The sequence below is a fragment of the Acomys minous genome, assembly GCF_964271855.1.
Source record: "Acomys minous genome assembly, chromosome: 6".
NCBI classification, from domain to species: Eukaryota; Metazoa; Chordata; class Mammalia; order Rodentia; family Muridae; genus Acomys; species Acomys minous.
The window spans coordinates 98740460-98758366 of NC_140487.1; the positions used below are offsets into that span (position 1 = coordinate 98740460).

General features: G+C 52.3%; 1 protein-coding gene and 1 long non-coding RNA gene across 2 annotated transcripts; one reads left to right on the top strand and one right to left on the bottom strand.

The window, feature by feature from the left end:
• Positions 1-1520: 1520 nt before the first annotated feature.
• MFSD2A (MFSD2 lysolipid transporter A, lysophospholipid) lies at positions 1521-17014 on the bottom strand. The gene is made up of 14 exons (XM_084787099.1): positions 16712-17014; positions 15017-15148; positions 12544-12668; positions 6946-7084; positions 6751-6829; positions 5889-6046; positions 5372-5462; positions 5104-5225; positions 4812-4895; positions 4323-4406; positions 4112-4224; positions 3630-3773; positions 3359-3535; positions 1521-1979 (listed from the first exon to the last, which is right to left on the bottom strand). The coding sequence occupies exons 1-14, from the start codon at positions 16802-16804 to the stop codon at positions 1916-1918; spliced, it is 1605 nt and encodes a 534-aa protein (XP_084643225.1). The 5' UTR covers positions 16805-17014; the 3' UTR covers positions 1521-1915.
• LOC311600434 lies at positions 10144-12586 on the top strand. Its single transcript, XR_014780247.1, has 3 exons — positions 10144-11532; positions 12091-12245; positions 12458-12586. It is a non-coding gene; the product is annotated as an uncharacterized lncRNA (long non-coding RNA).
• Positions 17015-17907: the final 893 nt, after the last annotated feature.

Genomic DNA, 17907 nt, shown 5'->3' on the forward strand with positions numbered 1-17907 from the left:
CCTTCGCAAACATTATCAAAACCCCTGAACCGGAAAGAGAGGGTAAAAAAAAAAAATCTCTGAGTACTCCAGTCACAGGGGCCAGCTTAGGCGGGAGCTATCTTGTCATACAGCCTGTGACTGAAGATGGCAGTTATAAAGGCCGTGGGACTTGCCTGGTTCGATTAAACTGGTGATTAAAGGCACAGGGCCTCCAGCCAAACAGTCTGGACTTAAATCAACCCACCCACTTACTAATGACCTTTGTCTAAAGTCACTTAACTTCCCCATGCCTTGGTTTCCTTATCTGTAAAGCCAGATTAATAGCAGTACCTTCCTTGTAGGGAACTCATGACTAGATAATTAGTATTTCTGAAACACGTGTAACAGCGCCGGCTAAAAATACCTTCATGAAGTTTACCAAAAGAAGTCTATCCATAACAATGGAGCCCAAATTCAAGGGCAAAGCAGTCCCTGGTAGTCCAAGCACTGCTCTCAGGGGGCTCATTTGTCTAGGCACAAACCAAGGAGCTTAGACTAGTCTCTCCTGATTGCTGCCAGTTTCACTTCCCTGTGGTTGTAGAGCCTGGCTCGGGTGGGGTGCGTGCAACCCCGTGGTGTAGTAGGTGAGCATCATGAACGTGTAAGAGCCGACTCTTAAGTTCTCGGCAACTTACAAGATGGCACAAGTAAGAGTGACTTGAATTGGTTATGGGGGCAACGCTTACACTGAAGGAATGAGACAACGGGACCTTCTTCTACCAGAGTTGAGGCGTGGCACTACCTGACCCTACTCCTAGACAGATGCAGTCTCTGCCCTGAACATTACTGACAACAGTTTTGGGGGAAAGAACGATAGATCTCCAAGGACACTACAGACCCCCCCACCCCCACCCAACCAGTACAGCTAAGCCCCACGGACTCAGATATACACACAGTGTGCCTGGCAGGACACTTGTGGCCCTGCTGCTGCTTCCTTAGCTCTTCTCTCATGGAGAGCAGTGGTTAAAGTGCTAACAGTCTCACAAGATGATGGAGCTTCATTGACATCATTCTTGGCCCTGTGACTCTAGCCACATTCTTTATAACCCTAGCTTGATGGAATTTTTGGGTTTGGTTTTTTTTGTTTTGTTTTTTGTTTTTGGTTTTGACTCAAGGCTTCTCTGTGTATCCTTGGCTCTCCCGGAACTCACTCTGTAGACCAGACATCCACCCGCCTCCGCCTCCCAAGCGCTGGGATTAAACCATGTGCCGCCACTGGGCACCTGGCTCCTAGCTTGGGTTTTCACTTTTTAATCTTTTAAGACAGGGACAGTCTTGCCGTGACTCAGGGGTTCTGCATGTTCCATGAGAACACCATGGATGTGTGCCAAGCCAGCATAAGGCACTTGGTGCAGAGTAAATATCAGCCGAGGCTATTAATGTACTCTCAGACACACTGTTCTACTCACTGGCACCTGTGGCTTTGGGTAACAATTGACTGTATGGGTCTCAGCAAAGGGCTCCATGGACGGCCGAGAACACAGACAGAAGCAAGCGGCTTTGTTTTTCAGTTTTTATGAAAATTAATAACATTAATAGCTTACAGACATATACATACACTATGTACACAGTCATTAAGTTATTAATTAGTCTCTGTATAAAACGTTTCTACATTAGTGTTCCGAGCTAGGCTCGGTCAGTCCTTGGCATATTCACAGTTAGCAGTCCTAGGGCTTGGCCCTGTGGGCAGGCAGTGAGAAGGCTACAGTACGGCCAGCCCTGCAGTGAGCCACAGATGTCCTGGGCCCCGCTCACCCTCCACTCCAGTCCTTGGTCCCTGTCTCGACACAGGAAGAACAGCTGCTCAGCGCAAGGGCAAAAAGATCCCGTGCCTAATGCTACCCGGTGGCCCCAGGTCTCCGCTGTGTGGTCGCTTCGGGCGACATGGCAGGTCCTAGAGAATGCTGGCCAGCTCTGTGGAGTCCGTGTCAGAGCATCCTGAGCTGCTGGCTTCGTCTCTGCAAGAGTAAGAAGGGGCAGGTTGCAAGGACGAAGCATCTTTGCCTTCTTCTGCTGCCACCTGCCTTAGGGGATCTTGGCCCTGAAGTCCAAGCCAGCTCTCAGTCTTGTCTAAAACCACAGGACGGTTTACTCACGCCCGCTGTCTGCCCAGAAACTGCTGGTTTGCTGCTCCCACTGAATAAAGGGCAGCTCCAACCCTCAGAGAGCCCCCGCCTCTGACTGGCTGACATGGCGTCATGAGTCACTCCACCCTGCCCTAGCTATCATCTGGCCACGCAAGAGGACCTGCGTGCCAGGAGGGCATCGGAATACAGGTTACAGCTAGAACACAGGGCAGGGTTCAAAGCCTTTTTTCCACGTTTCCTGGCTAAACTTCAGTTTTCTTCATCTGCAGCTTAGGAACCAGAAGGATCTTGCCATCGGGGGTGGCTGTTGTGCCAGCACTTAGGAGGCAGAGTCAAGTCAGTTGTGTTGGTATCAAGCAGCTAGTTTGATACCAGTCTGAGCTAAATGAGACCCAGCCTTGCCGGGCGTGGTGGTGGCGGCACACGCTTTTAATCCCAGCACTCAGGAGGCAGAGACAGGCTGTGATTTGGAGGCCAGCCTGGTCTACAGACTGAGTCCTGAGTCCAGGACAGCCAAGGCTACTCAGAGAAACCCTGTGTCAAAAACCGAAACCAAACCAAACCAAACCAAAACAGAGACCCTGCCTCAAAAAACAAAAAACAAAAAACAAAAACATCTCATCTGCCTAGAATTGGGTTGACTAGGGGGATCCTGGAAACATACTTCTAAACACAGACCTCATCAGGACAGGAAGTTTGGGTTTGACTTTTAGAGACAGGGTCTCTTTACATAGCCTTGGCTGTCCAGGAACTCACTTTGTAAACCAAGCTGGCCTCAAACTCACAAAGACCCACTCGCCTCTGCCTCCTGGAGTGCTGAAATTAAAGGTATGTGCCCATACCATGCCCAGCCATTATTTTTCCCTACCACAATGCTGGCACTCAGAAAGTGTTCGTTGCCCAGAGCAGTGGTGGGGTGCTCCCCTGCCCCCCCCCCTTTTTTTTAAATCCCAGCACTCAGGAGGCAAAGGCAAAGGCAGGCAGATCTCTGAGTTCTAGGCCAGAGGGAGTTCCAAGACAGACAGGGCTAAGCGCAGAGAAACTCCAGGGGAAAAAACAAAACAAAACAAAAAACCAAAAACAAACAAACAAAAAAACCCCAAAGTGTTTGTTGCTTGTTGAGCAAATACATACAAAGACAAAGGCAGTCACTGTGGTTCCTAGTATGCAGCTAAGAACTGTGGTAAATCTGTCCACCGGCGGCACAGGCTGAGGGCTTAGACTGGCTGGCCCCCAACCCCAGCTCTCACCGTAGAGCCTGCAGAGCTTTCTTATTCTGCCGCCGCTTCTCCTCGTCAATGGGATACAGCTTGAAGAGCAGCAGGCCCAGCAGGATGAGGAGGATAGGAACCATGGTCACCAGCATCTTCAGTGTAAACTTGACCTGTTCTGGCTGGGAGCATCCCTGCGACTGGTACTCAGCAAAGCTGTGGGACGCCGGTAGGCAGGCAGTGGTGAGGATGGAGCGCCTGCACCCTATCCCTGCCCCCGAGCCTTGCCCAAGACTCACAGGCCACTCACTCAAGACTGAGGGTAGACACACCCAGTGAAACTCCAGAGGCAAACTTGGTGAAGAAGACGTAGAAGGAAAAGAAGATGGGCTCCGTGCCAGGGGAGTGAGGGTGCTTCAGATGGAAGTCATCGATGACGTCAGGCAGCATGGACCTAGGCAGAGCCGGGTGGTGGCGGCCGGGAGTTACTACCCTCAGCTAGCTACCAGCCCATATGGTACCCGTGTCATGGAGCTTGAAGTGAAAAGAAAGCTGTATATGTGATTAAGAATGGGCCCCACCTATCAAGATGAGTCCCACTTGAGACAGTCTGCTTGGCAAAATAGAGGGCAGGCCGTGTGTTGCACAGTTCACAACCTCTATAACTGTCTCCGGCAGACCCCACCTCATCCCCAGACCAATAGAGAGGCAGGAGGAGAAGGCACCAAAGTGCTATCCCCAGGTGGAGCACGTTGCCTGGGGGATATACTCGGTGAGCCTTTATATACCTACCAGGGCAGTAAGAAGGCAGCTGCGACACTGACACCAGCCGCTATGGCCACCACGTAAGTGACGATTAGATTACTCTTCATGAGGGCCACCAAGATGAGAAAAGGAACCGCTGACTAGGACAGAGAGTACAGGGAAGATGGGTCACCTAGGAGGCTCCCATCTGTGACACCTCACACCCCCCCCCCAACTCAATCCCTTGATCCCCACTCACTGAGATCCCAACATATACAGCTGTCTTCTTGCCAAACCGGGTCAGGAACCACTGCCAGATGGGGATGGTGAATGTGGCTGAGAGCTGCGAGCAACAAAACAGGTGAGGGAGGTGAGTTACTGCTGCAGAGAGACCACCCTGCCCTTTCCAGGCCCCAAAAGGTGCTTCCCAGGGCAGCCTCTGCCGGGTGGGGAAGTTGACAGGCGTTGCCTGATGGCTTCCCAGGGGGGCTAAGAGCAAGCAGTTCAATCCCAACCGCAAAGCTGCACAAAGCTGTTGGCGCTCTTGTTTACGAAGGCAACTGTGCTTTCCAACCAGCTAGCCTCAGATCCTGTCTCCTAACCCTCCCCCAGGCAACTGTAGTGAGGTCCAGGGAAACCTCCCTCATCCCTTCACCACTAGGGAGCGGCCTGAAAGCATCCTCTGATTGTTCAAAGGACCATACAGACACATACTCTTAAGCCAGCTAACCTTATGCCCTATACTCACCATGATGGCCAGGAGGAGGTTCTGGAACTCATTCCGGAAGCCCAAGGTATAGGTGCAGAACAAAGCGAAGTTGCCCTCCACCAGCTGCGGGGAGAAGGAGGGGGGTTGGAGCAGGACAAGAAAATGAAAGGAAATGGGGGGGGGGGTGACTCAGGGATGCCAGAGACCTGTGCTTGTCCCACTCCCTCCTGCCTGCCCCTCAGCTTGGCCGCAGTCCCAAATCTTCTCCACACACACACCGGCACCCCTATTAGACCTACTCTCGGGATGAGCTGCTCAGGGCCCCACTCACCATGAAAGCCAGGGAGGTGAACAGGAAGCCGGCAATAAGCTTGACATAGGGGCCGTGACTCATGACCAGGCGGAGGCCCTGAAAGAAGGGCATCAACTCTGCCTGCTGGGCCTCGTAGGGTTCTAGGGATCAGATAACGATAGTGATTAGGATAACGAGGATAATGAAGAAGGGGCAGAAGTCCCTCCCAAAGCCTGGGGACCCAGAGAAGGGGAGTCCAGCTCCCCCAGGCCGCGGGTCGAACCCTTCTTAGTAGGCTTCTCCTCACCTCTCTGCTCCCGCACGCCTAGAACCAGGATGACGGCGCAGATGACGTAGATGGAGGCGATGATCCCTGCGGCCAGCAGGTACGCGTTTTGCTATGACATACAGAGACAGGGTCAGTCTGACCTCATCCACGATCTCAGGCCGGGCCCTTCTCCCCGTGGGGCCCTCACTGTCTCCGTCTGTGAACCAGGAGGGTGGTCATCCTGGCACTGCTGCCGGTTTCCCAAGGCTGGGCCAAGTCCAGGTGCACAGAACGTTACACGCCCAGACTGTGTAGTGTGTGTGAGGCCACAGCCCAAGTCTTCTGGCATCTCTGTCATCCACTGGGACCCTGGGCAAGTCACTCAGCCTCCCCTTTGCTTGTCTATAAAGTGGGCACCTGTATATACCCATATTTGCATTTGCTAAATGCCCACTAATTAATAAGCACTAGCTACTCTTACTATTTTGGGGGTAACCGCAAAGCACCCATTCGTTCTCCCCCCCCCCCAAAGTCCTTGCACTACCAGGGGCCTCACCGTTTCTTTGAGGGAGGCAGCGCTCTGTGTGCGATTGACAACTTCTGAGGTCACTGCGGAGCCATTCTGGTCCTGGAGACAAGGTGCTTTGGCTTGGCCCACAATTTGCCCTTGGATCGCTGTGCCTATCACTGTGCCCAGCACCTCCACAGTCATCCCTGGGCAGGGAAAAGGTCTTTCTTTTTGGATGGGCCTCATGGCCCCCGGAGGCCCAGGGAGGAAGGTCGCATGGCTGGGAGCCACTCTTAGCTCCAGGTAAGTTGGGCTAGAGGGCAAGGCAGATGACATTTCAGGCTATATTCACGGCCTTTCTCTGCGTGGCCTTAAGGTTAGGCCCTGTACCTTTCTGGGACTTAAACTTGAGTGATAAAGGAAGTGGGTTTTGTTGTTGTTGTTGTTTGTTTGTTTGTTTGTTTTTCGAGACAGGGTCTCTCTGTGTAGCCTGGGCTGTCCTAGACTCGATTTTGTAGTCCAGGCTGGCCTCGAACTCACAGCGATCCACCTGCCTCTGCCTCCCGAGTGCTGGGATTAAAGGTGTGCGCCACCACGCCCAGCTCGGAAGTAGGTTATTTTTAACATGCTTTCATGGGTTGGGGATATAAGTCAATGGTTAAGTGACTGCTTGGCAGACACAGGGCTCTGGGTTGAATCCCTAGCAACATAGAGAAAGGGGACGGAGGGAAGAGGGCTCACGCACGCGCGCGCGCACACTCACACACACACCACGCGCACACACACACACCACGCGCACATGCATTTACAAAGAGTTGGACCCACAAAGCAGGTTGTGTGGGAGGGGACCAGGTGCAGAGAGGTCCAGGGTCCCCCAGGCAGGGCCAGGCTGAGGACAGGAGGGACTTACTATAGGCAGTGGCCGAGTCCCGCTCACTCTGCTCCGTGCTGATGAACATAGTGAGTGCTGAGTAGGGAACGTGGAAACACTGTTGTGGAAGAGACGCTCTGGCCTGGTTAGATGGAGGGGTCATGCAGAGGCCCCTGGGCCCCACCCTTAACCCTGCCCCTCACCAAGCTACCGAGGGGAGGGGCCCACACTCACCGTGACCAGTGTCTCAAAGAGACAGTAGAAGAGCAGGTACCAAAGGAATCCGTGCGACCTTTCCATCCCCTGTGGGAAGTCAGGCACGAACCAGATGAGGAAGTAGGCAATGATGGCCAGGGGGGTGGAGAAGACGATCCTGAGGAGGAGGAGAGGGTCTGCTGAGTGGAAGCTGGAAAATTCCAAGAGCCCAAATCTGCTCCATAGGCGCCCATCAACAGAGAAGGAAGTCTGAATCCTCCCAACCCAGAGCCAGCCTCAGGGGAAGAGACCTGGACCAAAATCTCCAGCAAGGAGCTTGAAGGGGTCAGAGAGCAGGGAGCATGAAGTCAGACTAGAGTCTCAGGCATTTTTTTTCTGGAACAAGAGTCACTGTGTGGGGGTGGGGGGTGGGGATGGGGTCCTAGTGAAGGGGGCGGTCCCAGCACTGCTGGCTACCCTCCCGTGCATCCTCTGTATACACGCACACAAGGAAGCTAGCTGGAAAGGTGGGAGAGGCCATCTTCAGGTGAAGGAGACAGGGGCTCAGCCACAGATAAGGAGGGGGTGGGGCACAAATGTCTGGCCCACACGTGGGTCCAAACTATCGTGAGTGGTTATTCCTCAGCGTGGGTCAACTTCACTGCATTAACATAGGAAGTAGAGTGCAAAGGTTAAAAGGAAGGTCTCGGGCCAGAAAGATGCCTCAGTAGGTAAAGCTGCCACGTCTGACAGCCTGAGGGTTACCTCTGCAGCGTGCATCAACTCCCACAAGCAGTCCCCTGGCTTTCATATGTTGGGCCGTGACATCGCAAGTGTACGCACATGCATACATACACCCACACGCACGCACACAACATAAATATTAAAAACAGGGGGACCTTGACTTACACTTTTGAGATCCAATTCTGAGTCTGGCACTAACTACAAAAACTTAGTCTTGGGCGATTTATTTACCTTCTCTGAGACTCATTTTTTTATATATAAAAAATAAAATGAAAATAAGAACTAGCCAAAAAAAAAAAAAAAAAAAAAGAACTAGCACATTGCCTACATTCAACATTTACCCAAATATCTATGAGGCACAATTATGTGCTAGGACCGGTTCAGACAGCTGAAGGTGTATCAGTGAAGAAAAAGACGCCACTGATCTTGTAGAACTCACATTCTAGTCAGTAAACAACAAAAATTACATGTTATTCAGCCCTAAAAATAAAAAAAAAAAATCTTGACATGCTACGACACAGAACCTTAAGGAATGACCAAGTGAAATACGATATGTCCGTAAAAGACAGATATTGTACAGTTCAACTTATATAAAGGTTCAACAAATCCACGATTTCATACTTGATTCTGCAAGAGCACTTTAAGCCTGATGCCCTGAGTTCAAATTCATAGAACCCATTCAGCAGAAAGAATCAACTCCTGGAAGTTGTCCCCTAACCTACACACACACACATACACCCCACGGTACACACACACACACACACACACACACATACACACACACACACACACACACCACGGTATATCCTCCCTGAATACCTACCCTGCCCCGGCCCCCCCCAAATGGTGGCTGAGAAGGGGAAGAAGGAGTAGGGATTGATTGTCTTTTTTCGATGAACTCAAAGTTTGTTTGGAAAAGATAAAAAATTATTGGGATGAGCTGGCGCTGGCACATGCCTTTAATTTCAGGCAGAGCCAGGTGGATCTCTGAGTTCAAGACCGGCCTGGTTTACAGAGTAAGTTCCAAAGCAGCCAGGGCTACACAGAGAAACCCTGTCTTTAAAAAAGAGCAACAACAGCCAGGCATCATGGAGCACGCCTTTAGGAGGCAGAGACAGGCAGATCTCTGTAAGTTCGAGGCCACCCTGGTCTACAATGCAAGTCCAGGACAGCCAGGGCTATTACACAGAGAAACTCTGTCTCGAAAAGTCAAAAACAAACAAACAAACAAACAAACACAGCAACAACAAAAAGTACAGGGATGAAAGGTAGTGATGGTCACACAAGGATGTGAATATGCTTAGCGCATGACTTTAATCCCAGCACTCGGGAGGCAGAGGCAGGCAGATTTCTGAGTCTAAGGCCAGCCTGGACTACAAATTGAGTCCAGGACAGGCAAAGCTACACAGAGAAACCCTGTCTGGAAGACAAAACAAATAAAAAAGGTTACAATGAGCTGGGGTGGTGGTACATGACTATAACCCCACATTTGAGAGACAGAGGCAAAAAGATCTGGCTTCAAAATCAACCTGGGCTACATAGTGAAATCTGTGTTTTAAAAAACAAGTGCCACAGGGGCTGAGGGGATGGATGGCCCAGCAGTTAACAACACTTGTTCTTATAAGACCCAGGTCTAGTTCTGAGTAACCACATGGCAGCTCACAGCCATCCATAACCGCAGTTTCAAGAGATCCAACACTCTCTTCTGACCCTCCTCAGGCACCAGGCACAGACATACATACATGCAAGCAAAACACTTACACACTATATTGTATACTGTGGTTTGGTGTGTTTTTTGTTTTGTTTTGTTTTGTTTTGTTTGCTTTTGAGACACGATCTGTCTGTGTAGGCCTGGCTTTCCTGGAACTTTCTATATAGACCAGGCTGGCTTCAAACTCAGGAATCCCTGTGCCCCTGCTCTCAGACACAAGTGGACTTCTGTGAGTTTGAGGCCAACCTGGTCTACATAACAAATTGCAGGGCAGCCAGGGCTACATAGTAAAACCCTGTCTCAATAACAAAACAGAAGTTGAGTTTGAAGGTATTGGTACATGACTACAATCTGTGTGCTTGGTGGCTGGGGGCGGAGGGGTGGGGGAGTGGAGAATCAGGAGTTGGGGGCCACATGGGCTACATGAAACCTTATCTGAGTTTGAGTTCTACCACACATAAATACATAAATAAGCCGGGCGGTGGTGGCCCATGCCTTTAATCCCAGCACTTGGGAGGCAGAGGCAGGCGGATCGCTGTGAGTTCGAGGCCAGCCTGGTCTACAAAGTGAGTCTAGGACAGCCAAGGCTACACAGAGAAACCCTGTCTCGGAAAAACCAAAAAAAAAAAAAAAAGCCGGGCGTGGTGGCTCACACCTTTAATCCCAGCATTCAGGAGGCAGAGGCAGGCGGATTGCTGTGAGTTCGAGGCCAGCCTGGTCTACAAAGTGAATCCAGGACAGCCAAGGCTACACAGAGAGACCCTGTCTCAAAAAACAAACAAACAAACAAACAAACAAAAAACATAAATAAGGTCAATTATATTTTGTGTGTGTGTGTGTATGTGTGTGTGTGTATGTCTGTGTGTGTCTGTTAGGACTAACACTGACCAACCCTGATACACACACACACACACACACACACACACACACAAACACATACACACTAAAAAGTGACAAGTGCTATGGAGAAAAGAAAGCAGGCTCGAGATAAGTAGACACGAGACTGGAATACAGTTCACCACTGGCTGAGAGGACATTAACTGAGAAGGCGTGGATGAGGCAAGGGAGTCAGCATTACAGATCTCTGAGCCAAGAGTGGGCCCAGGCAGGGGAACAGCCAGGACAAAGGTCCTCAGGCAGGAGCATGGAACAGCGGGAGCCGTGGGCTGCAGTGCAGTGAGCAAGGGAGATGGAATTAGGAGATAACATGAGGGGAAAACGGGCCACCTCACAGGCAAGTGTGTAAGGACTTCCAACTTTGTGGGTTGAAGTAGGCTTGAGTTTTAAATAAATTGACAGAAAAGTGTTGAGCAGTACTTGGGGACATTTAAGTGTTTGCTGTGAGCATATCAGGAGGGCTCAACAGAAGTGGCCTTCGGGAAACACTACAGGCCCAAGGAGACAATGCCTGGTAATCAGCCACCCTCCGCTCCAGCCCGAGATGCATCTCAAGCTCTCCATGTGACCCTGCTGACGAGGTCTCCCAGGTGGCCTTAGGAATTCCTGGGAAAGGAGCTGTCAGTATCTTTGTGGTTTGCAGGAGGGGCTTGGAGTAGGAACTGTCCTGAGGCATGGAAGGACGTGTGTGTGGTGTGTGTGTGTGTGTGTGTGTGTGTTTGTGTGTGTGTGTGTGTGTGTGTGTTGTTAGGACTAACACTGACCAACCCTGATCCAGTCTCTTTATGGTCTCTAAGGCCTGAAGAGGTGCAGCCTGGGATGTCATGACCACAATGGCCCTTCAGCTTATGAGCCACCCCACGTGAATTCTGACTCATACCCAGGCACTTGCCACCCAGAAAGCAACCTAAGGGGTCCCCGGAAACTTCCCTAGAGCTAACTGTCACACTGACCCAGCAAGAATCCTCAGATCCTCCCTCCCACAAGAGGCCTTGCCGGCTCTCCTCCTCCTTCCTCCACCCCTCCACGTCTGTCTCCTCCTCAGCCTTCCTCAAACACTGCATCCTCTGAGACAGGCCACTGAACAGAGAACAGGAACCCGATGTGACTGGGAGTAACCCGGTGCCCCAGCGCGCCAGGCAGCGCCTTCCTATTGGTTGGGCCCCATGAGGCGATGTGGGAGCAGGGCCCCGCCCTCCACCAGCTGCCAAGAGGCGGGCTCGGGGCCAAGTCTCACAGGCTGGCGCTCAGGGCTCCCTGAGCAGCATGCCCAGGTAAAGGAGGCTCTCCTGCCCTCCCCTCCACCCCTTTGGCCGTGAGGCCTGGATCAAAGGCTGCAAAGCTGGGCTTTTGCCAGGGGCTGGCAGGATTGGGGTGGGTGGGGGGCCTCGTGGGAAAGGAAGCTGTGGAGGTGCAGAGGCTGCTGGTAGAGCTTTGAAGGCCGGAGACCAGGTATGGCGCCCCTGGGGCAGGAAGGCGCCCACTTAAGCTTGGATGGGCTGGAGATGAAAGGGGTACACCCCCTCCACCCCCTGAAGCAGGATGTCCTGAAGGGAACCAGAGTCCCGGCTTGGCCTGTCTTGTGTGTCCCCCTCACTGTCTGATCTATGGCAACTACCTTCCCCCAACCTTGCCCCACAGGCTGAAGCTGAGTAGCAGTGTGGGGGGGAAAAATAGTGCCTTTGCTCAAGACATCAGAACGGGTCTGCAGTTGCATTGCCCACACCCACATCCTACCATATGGAACGACACGTTGTGTATCAATTCCTGCCAGGCACTGCTCCTAATGCTTTACAAAGTGAAGTCCTCACCAGACCTCCATTTTACCTAAGGTTCAGAGATGTTTAGTAACGCGCTCAAGAATGCCCAGCCAGAAGTAGTGAAGCTGTCATTCAAACGCAGGCAACCTCTTCAACTGTTCTGGAGACCTACCTCTGCCACCAGAGGCGTGATGAGTGGGCAAAGTGAGGAGTCCAGCTTCACCAAGGTGAGTGAGGGGATTTTGGGGAGCCCTGAGGCCTGAGCCGAGGGAGGGTCTCTGACTCAGTACTTTGGCCTGGCGGGAAATGAACAAGCTAGGTGTCTCAATGGCCATATCTGGGGCAGCTGAGGCCTCAGCCTGGCATCTCAACACCTCTGAGGTTGTGTGTGTGTGTATGCGTGTGTGTGTGTGTGTCTCCCTTTCCCCTCAACCTCCAGCCACTGACAAGAGATGGAGGGACCCAGTGGGAAGATCACACCAGAAGCCTGGCCTTCTGCACCTCGAAGGAGCAATCTCTACTTACCAGGGCATGAGGCGGCCCAGGCGGGTCCAGGAGGACTTGCTGATGCAGAAACCCACCAGAGGGTCAGTGAAGGCATCCCAGGCTCGGCCCACAAAAAGGATAATGGAAGCAGGGAGTGGATCCACCTGCCGTGGAGAAAAAGCGGAAGGCGTTCATCATCCATCCATTCGCCTCAGCAGGGTTTCCCCTCACCGCTGCAGCCAGGCCACCAAGACCTCACACTGCTCCCACCCCCTAGTTTTAAACATTTTCACTCACTTCTTCTTTTTTCCAGACAGGGCTTCTCTGTGTAGCCCTGGCTGTCCTGGAACTCACTCTGTAGACCAGTCTGGCCCTCGAACTCACAGAGATCCACCTGCCTCTGCTTCCCGAGTGTTGGGATTAAAGGTATGCAGTGCCACCACCTGGTTTCATGCACTTAATAGTGACAAGAGCAAGGTTTAGCTCAGTAGCAGGCAGGCTTGCCTAGAACGGATGAGGTGTTTGGGTTTAGTTCGTTCCCCCCCCACACTGTGACAAAAACAGCTGGGTGTGGTGACGCACACCTTTAATCTCAGCATCCTGGAGGCAGAGGCAGGAAGATCTCTGTGTGTGCGAAGCCAGCCTGGTCTACACAGTGAGTTTCAGGACAGTCAAGACTACATAGAGAGACCCAGTCTCAAAAGAACAAAATAATAATAGTAATAGTGATGATGACGTGGACAGCATTTCTCTAATAGCTGCCCTCCTGGAGTAGGGCTGTGTTCGTAGCTTTGCTGGGTCTTCCTTTTCCTCTGCCGTACTTCTCATCATACAGAATGAAGACAGAATCATTTCCTTCCTCCTCGCAATTCTGAGCCCCTGACCACCTGATACAAAGCTAGTGTTTGTTCCCTGGGCCACCCCAGTGAGCCTCAGTTTCCCCATATGTATGAGAGTTATGGGTTGTAGTGTGTTTATGAGGTCAAGCTTTATCCTTGATATGGGGGGGAAGTCTATTATCATTTAAATTATGTGATTGTGTGCTGGGGTTTGTTCTAATGCCCTGGAAACCAAAGGTATCAGACCCCCAAAGCTGGCGTTGTAGACAGTTGTGGTTGTGAGTGACATAGGTACTCACTACTCAGGTCCTCTAAGAAAGCAGTAAACTCCTAAACACTGGACAATCTCTCCAGTGACTCTCCCACCCTGACACTGTGTGTGTGTGTGTGTGTGTGTGTGTGTGTGTGTGTGTGTGTGCGCGCGCATGCATGCACATGCATGTAAGGTTCCTCTACTTGCCTGTATCTTCGAAGTGCTGAGATTACAGATGCATGCCGCCATCCCTACTCTATAGATGAGTTTTAGGAAGTGGCCTATCACAATTTACTCAGACTATCTCTTAACTTCACAAACACTTTAGCTTCTAAATACAGACTTTCTGGCTTCAGCCTCATCCATAAAACCTTGATTTTTTTTTTTTTTTAAACTTTGTGTTTGGGACAGAGTCTACGGCTGGTTTTACAATCTCAATCCTGTCTCGGCCTCCTAAGCGCTAAGGTAATAGGCCTGCGCCACCGTGTCCAGTTGTCAAAACCCTGCTCTGGAAAGATGGCAGCCTTCCTGCACTGTACTCCCCGCCCCTACACTCACCCCACTTACTCTAACCCCATTTTATACTCAGCTGCAGGTCCTCTTATTTATAACCCCGTTGGGACCCAGCCACGGGAACTGTTTGAAAGCTAGCTACTGAATGAGTCTTCTGTCTTTTCTGGGGCTCAGTGTTCCACACCTGCAAGTGGAAACTAATATGCCTCACTTGCCCAGAGATGCTACACAGAAAAAAAAAGGCAGTGAGGGCACCCCGGAGCCATGGTTACTCAGTCTCCCACTCTCTCATCCAGACAGGGGGAATTCTTTGGATGCCAGGCTGCTGGCCAAGGCTTCTCAAAGTCCACACAGTAGCCCCACCTCTCCCACGATACCTCTCCCCATCAGAGACCCCCCCCCCCCCCCGCAAGTACCGGGGCCACTCTGACACATGTCAGCACCTTCAGGTTTCCCTTACCCACAGCAAGCTGCCACTCCTCAGATGAAGGTGAGATACAGTTCCTCCATCACCCTTGTCAACGGCAACACCCACTAAAGCCCTCAGCCAAAGCCGGCTGACTGTCTTCCAGCCAGGGACATGGTGTGCCAGTCTCTTCTAAGAAGAGCATCACCAACGGGTCCCATTCTCCCTCACAGCCACTGCCTATCCCTCCAGGCTTTCTATTGCTCCTGCCAGGCAAGGACGAGGTAGGTTGCCAGCCATGGTTCCGTGGGGGCAGAGAGACTCCCCTCCCGCACGTCTCTGTAAAGCCGTATTTCTCATCCACTGGCACCCTGAGTGGCAGCCAAGGAATGTGTTCCGGCCCCGTTTTACCACTGGGGAAAGCAGTGACCTTATGAAGCGGAGCCTCCCACTTCCCACCTCCGGCTACTGGAGGAGCCTGTGGAGCTCAGGCCACCCTACCTTGGCCACATCTAACAGGTAGATCTGCAGGAAGAAGCCTAGGGCACAGCCGGTCAGCTGGTATGGGGCTCCTCCAACTGCATAGCAAAGCTTGTTGCAAATGGACAATTGCTGCTTCTTCTTTGGTTCCTTCTGGGAAGAGAAAGAAAGAATGAAAATAGGCCCAGGATTCTGGCCTTCCAACCTAAAAGGTGCCAGAGGCCCGGCCGTTTATCTCTCCAGCCAACTGGACCAAGAGGAACAACAGATCCACCTTGCCCAGTTCCCAGCTAGGGAAATCTCACTTCCCCTACCCCAGAGGAAGTCGCCCTCAAACCCAGACTTATCCCTCTAGACTCTGAGGTAACCTATCACCTTCCATCTTTAAAGATGTCCCGGGCCAGGTGTGGTGGCACACGCATGCCTTCAATCCTAGGACTTGGGAGGCTGAGCCAGGCAGATCTCTTGAGTTTCTAGGCCAGCCTGGTCTACAGGGCGAGTTCCAGGACACCCGAGGCTACACAGAGAAACCCTGTCTCAAACAAACAAATACCTTCTCCCAGGCCCTCAGCTGCTGCTCCTTTCTAAGTTACCATGAGGGAACATGTCGCAGCAGTGGCCCTGTCCCAACCCGACACTAGCTGCCACAACTTGAAAATCCTCTTACTGCCAGAAGTTGCCTGAGCCCAGCCCAAGCTCCCTCCCTGATGCCCTGCAGCAGCCAGGATCCACCTGCCTACTGGGTGAGGGCACCAGAGCTGTTTGGGGGGGGGGGGGGTAGGGCGGGGGCGCCCAGCCCAGCCGCTGCAGCAACAGCTGTTCCTTCCATCTGTCCCAAAGTTCTCGGGTCCCTGTAGGGAGTCTTCAGCCCCGAGCAAACCCTTGAGCGGTCCTGTCCTCAAGCCTCCTGACACACACCCCTTCTAGCTCCTGGGGGACCTTGGAGAGGGGTGAAGAGGGTTCCAGATGCAGGTCTCAGCCTTCTCCCGGTGGAGCACTAGGGGAGGCTGCGGTTGCCCAGGGAAAGTAGAGATTACTCATACTTGGTAACAGCATAATTGCTCACTCCCTCCTTCCAAGATCAGTTAATAAAATTAAAAGGAAAAGTTAAGCACCACCCAATTAGATTCTATCGTCAGAGATCTCTTTCCTGGGGCCGCATGGTTTCCATGAGGTGGTTAAATAGGTTCACAGCGCGAGGGCCGGTCAGAGAGAGAGGCTCCAAGACCAGCGGAGCTCTGAGCGCGTGAACGCTGGGTCACACACAAACGCTTTCGGTACGCGGCTCCTTTAAGAGCAGAGCCCTTGTTCTTATGAATGAACTTGAGTGGCCCTCCTCAGAGTTAAAGCACGAGAGTGGGGGGGGGGGTGTGAGAGATGGATAACCAAGGATATTACGATTTCTGGGGGTCTCTACAGATCTAGGGAGAGAAACTAGCGTGGCTCAGCACGGGGAACCTAGAGCGCTGAGGAAAGCCTCACGCCATGTAGCTTTGCCGGCTTTGCCGGCGCCACGCTAGGCTCAAATCCAGTGTAGGGGTGTGCAAAGCGGCTTCAGCCTTTCTCCATCAGTCCCCGGTCCCGAAGCACCCCTTTTCCAAGCCTCTCTGTGCCCTGTTACCCCCAAAGTGTCCCAGGACCAGACCTGAACTCCGATGCCTCTATGCCCACTCCTCGGCCTGCCCACCACCCCTTGCCTTCCTCTCGGGACCTCACCTTCACCTGGGCCGGCCGTTCACTGGCTTGGAGGATGCCGGTGGGGAGCAGCCCCGCCGCGGAACCGCTCTCCGCGCCCTCTCCTTTGGCCATGACCCGCGGGCCACGCCGTCTGGCACCCGGACGCCGGGATGCTCCTGTGTTCCGCCGGCCCGCACTCGCCTGGGGCTCCCGTCCTAGGCGCAGCCGCAGCCACTACTACTACGTTCGCCAGTACTTAGCAAACCAGAAATGCGCGACGAGGAAAACTCCCTTGCACGCCCCCTCCGCGCCTCTTAAAGGTTTGGTCCTGTGCCTTCCAGCCAATCCCTGCGCGCGCTTGCTCAACTAGTCTAGCCGAGCCTCTCTGCTCAGCCACGTTCTCAAAGCCGGCATCCTTCCACGCCGGCTCCTACTAAGCAAGGCGGAGGAACCCACCTGATTCGCCCCTGGAAACTGAAGCCCAAGGTTGAAAGCGGCCTTCCTAAGGTCCCCCAGAGTGAGTTCTCTCCCTGAGTTAAGCCGGTGGCCCATGACTTCTGAAACGCCGCCGCCGCCGCCCCCCCCCCATCTGCCCCTTTTAAAATCTGGAGTCAGGTGGCTTCTCCCCTAAACTTGAGGCCATAGGCTGCAACTTTGACTACGTCTGTGTCTCAAGATCGACCCTTCCTTCTTCTTGCCTTTGATATTTCGGGAGCCTTTTTCAGTGAGGGGGAAAAACATTAGCCAGTCCAGGGGCTGCCCCTTTCGTCAAGGGAGCTCTCAAGCAATAAGACGGAAACCATGGCCACAGCAGCCTTTTACGGATAACCTCTAACAGGCTTAGCCTGCTCTCATGATCACCAACTCCATCCGAGGGTGGCACTGTTATTACCCTCATTTTACAGCCGAGAAGAGGAGAGCACAGAGAAGTGCAGCTGTTAAGACAGGGACAGGACAGGAAGGTTTTGTCCGGTTCTTAAGTCTTTGCTCATAACTCTCTGCTCTGCCCCTCAGAATAAAATACAGAAGGCTGAACTAGGTATACAGGTTCTTAGAAAGGAAGCCCTGAGAGATACAAGACTTCAACGGCTCTCTGTGTCAATAATAATAATAATAATAATAATAATAATAATAATAATAATAATAATAGTCAAGGAAAGCTTTGAGACAGAAAATAGCAATGTGGTCCTTGGAAGAAGGGAGGGCCTTCCTCTAAACAGAGGCTAGGCATAGAT

What these genes read in the sequence shown, in the direction of transcription:
- MFSD2A (XM_084787099.1), bottom strand. Translation starts at nt 16,804, where the DNA reads ATGGCCAAAGGAGAGGGCGCGGAGAGCGGTTCCGCGGCGGGGCTGCTC. An exon ending in ACCTCCTCCTGGCCATCATG is followed by an intron (nt 4,407 to 4,811) that starts GTGAGTATAGGG and finishes TGTTGCTCGCAG; the next exon opens with CTCTCAGCCACATTCACCAT. An exon ending in GTGTCTACCCTCAGTCTTGA is followed by an intron (nt 3,536 to 3,629) that starts GTGAGTGGCCTG and finishes GGCGTCCCACAG; the next exon opens with CTTTGCTGAGTACCAGTCGC.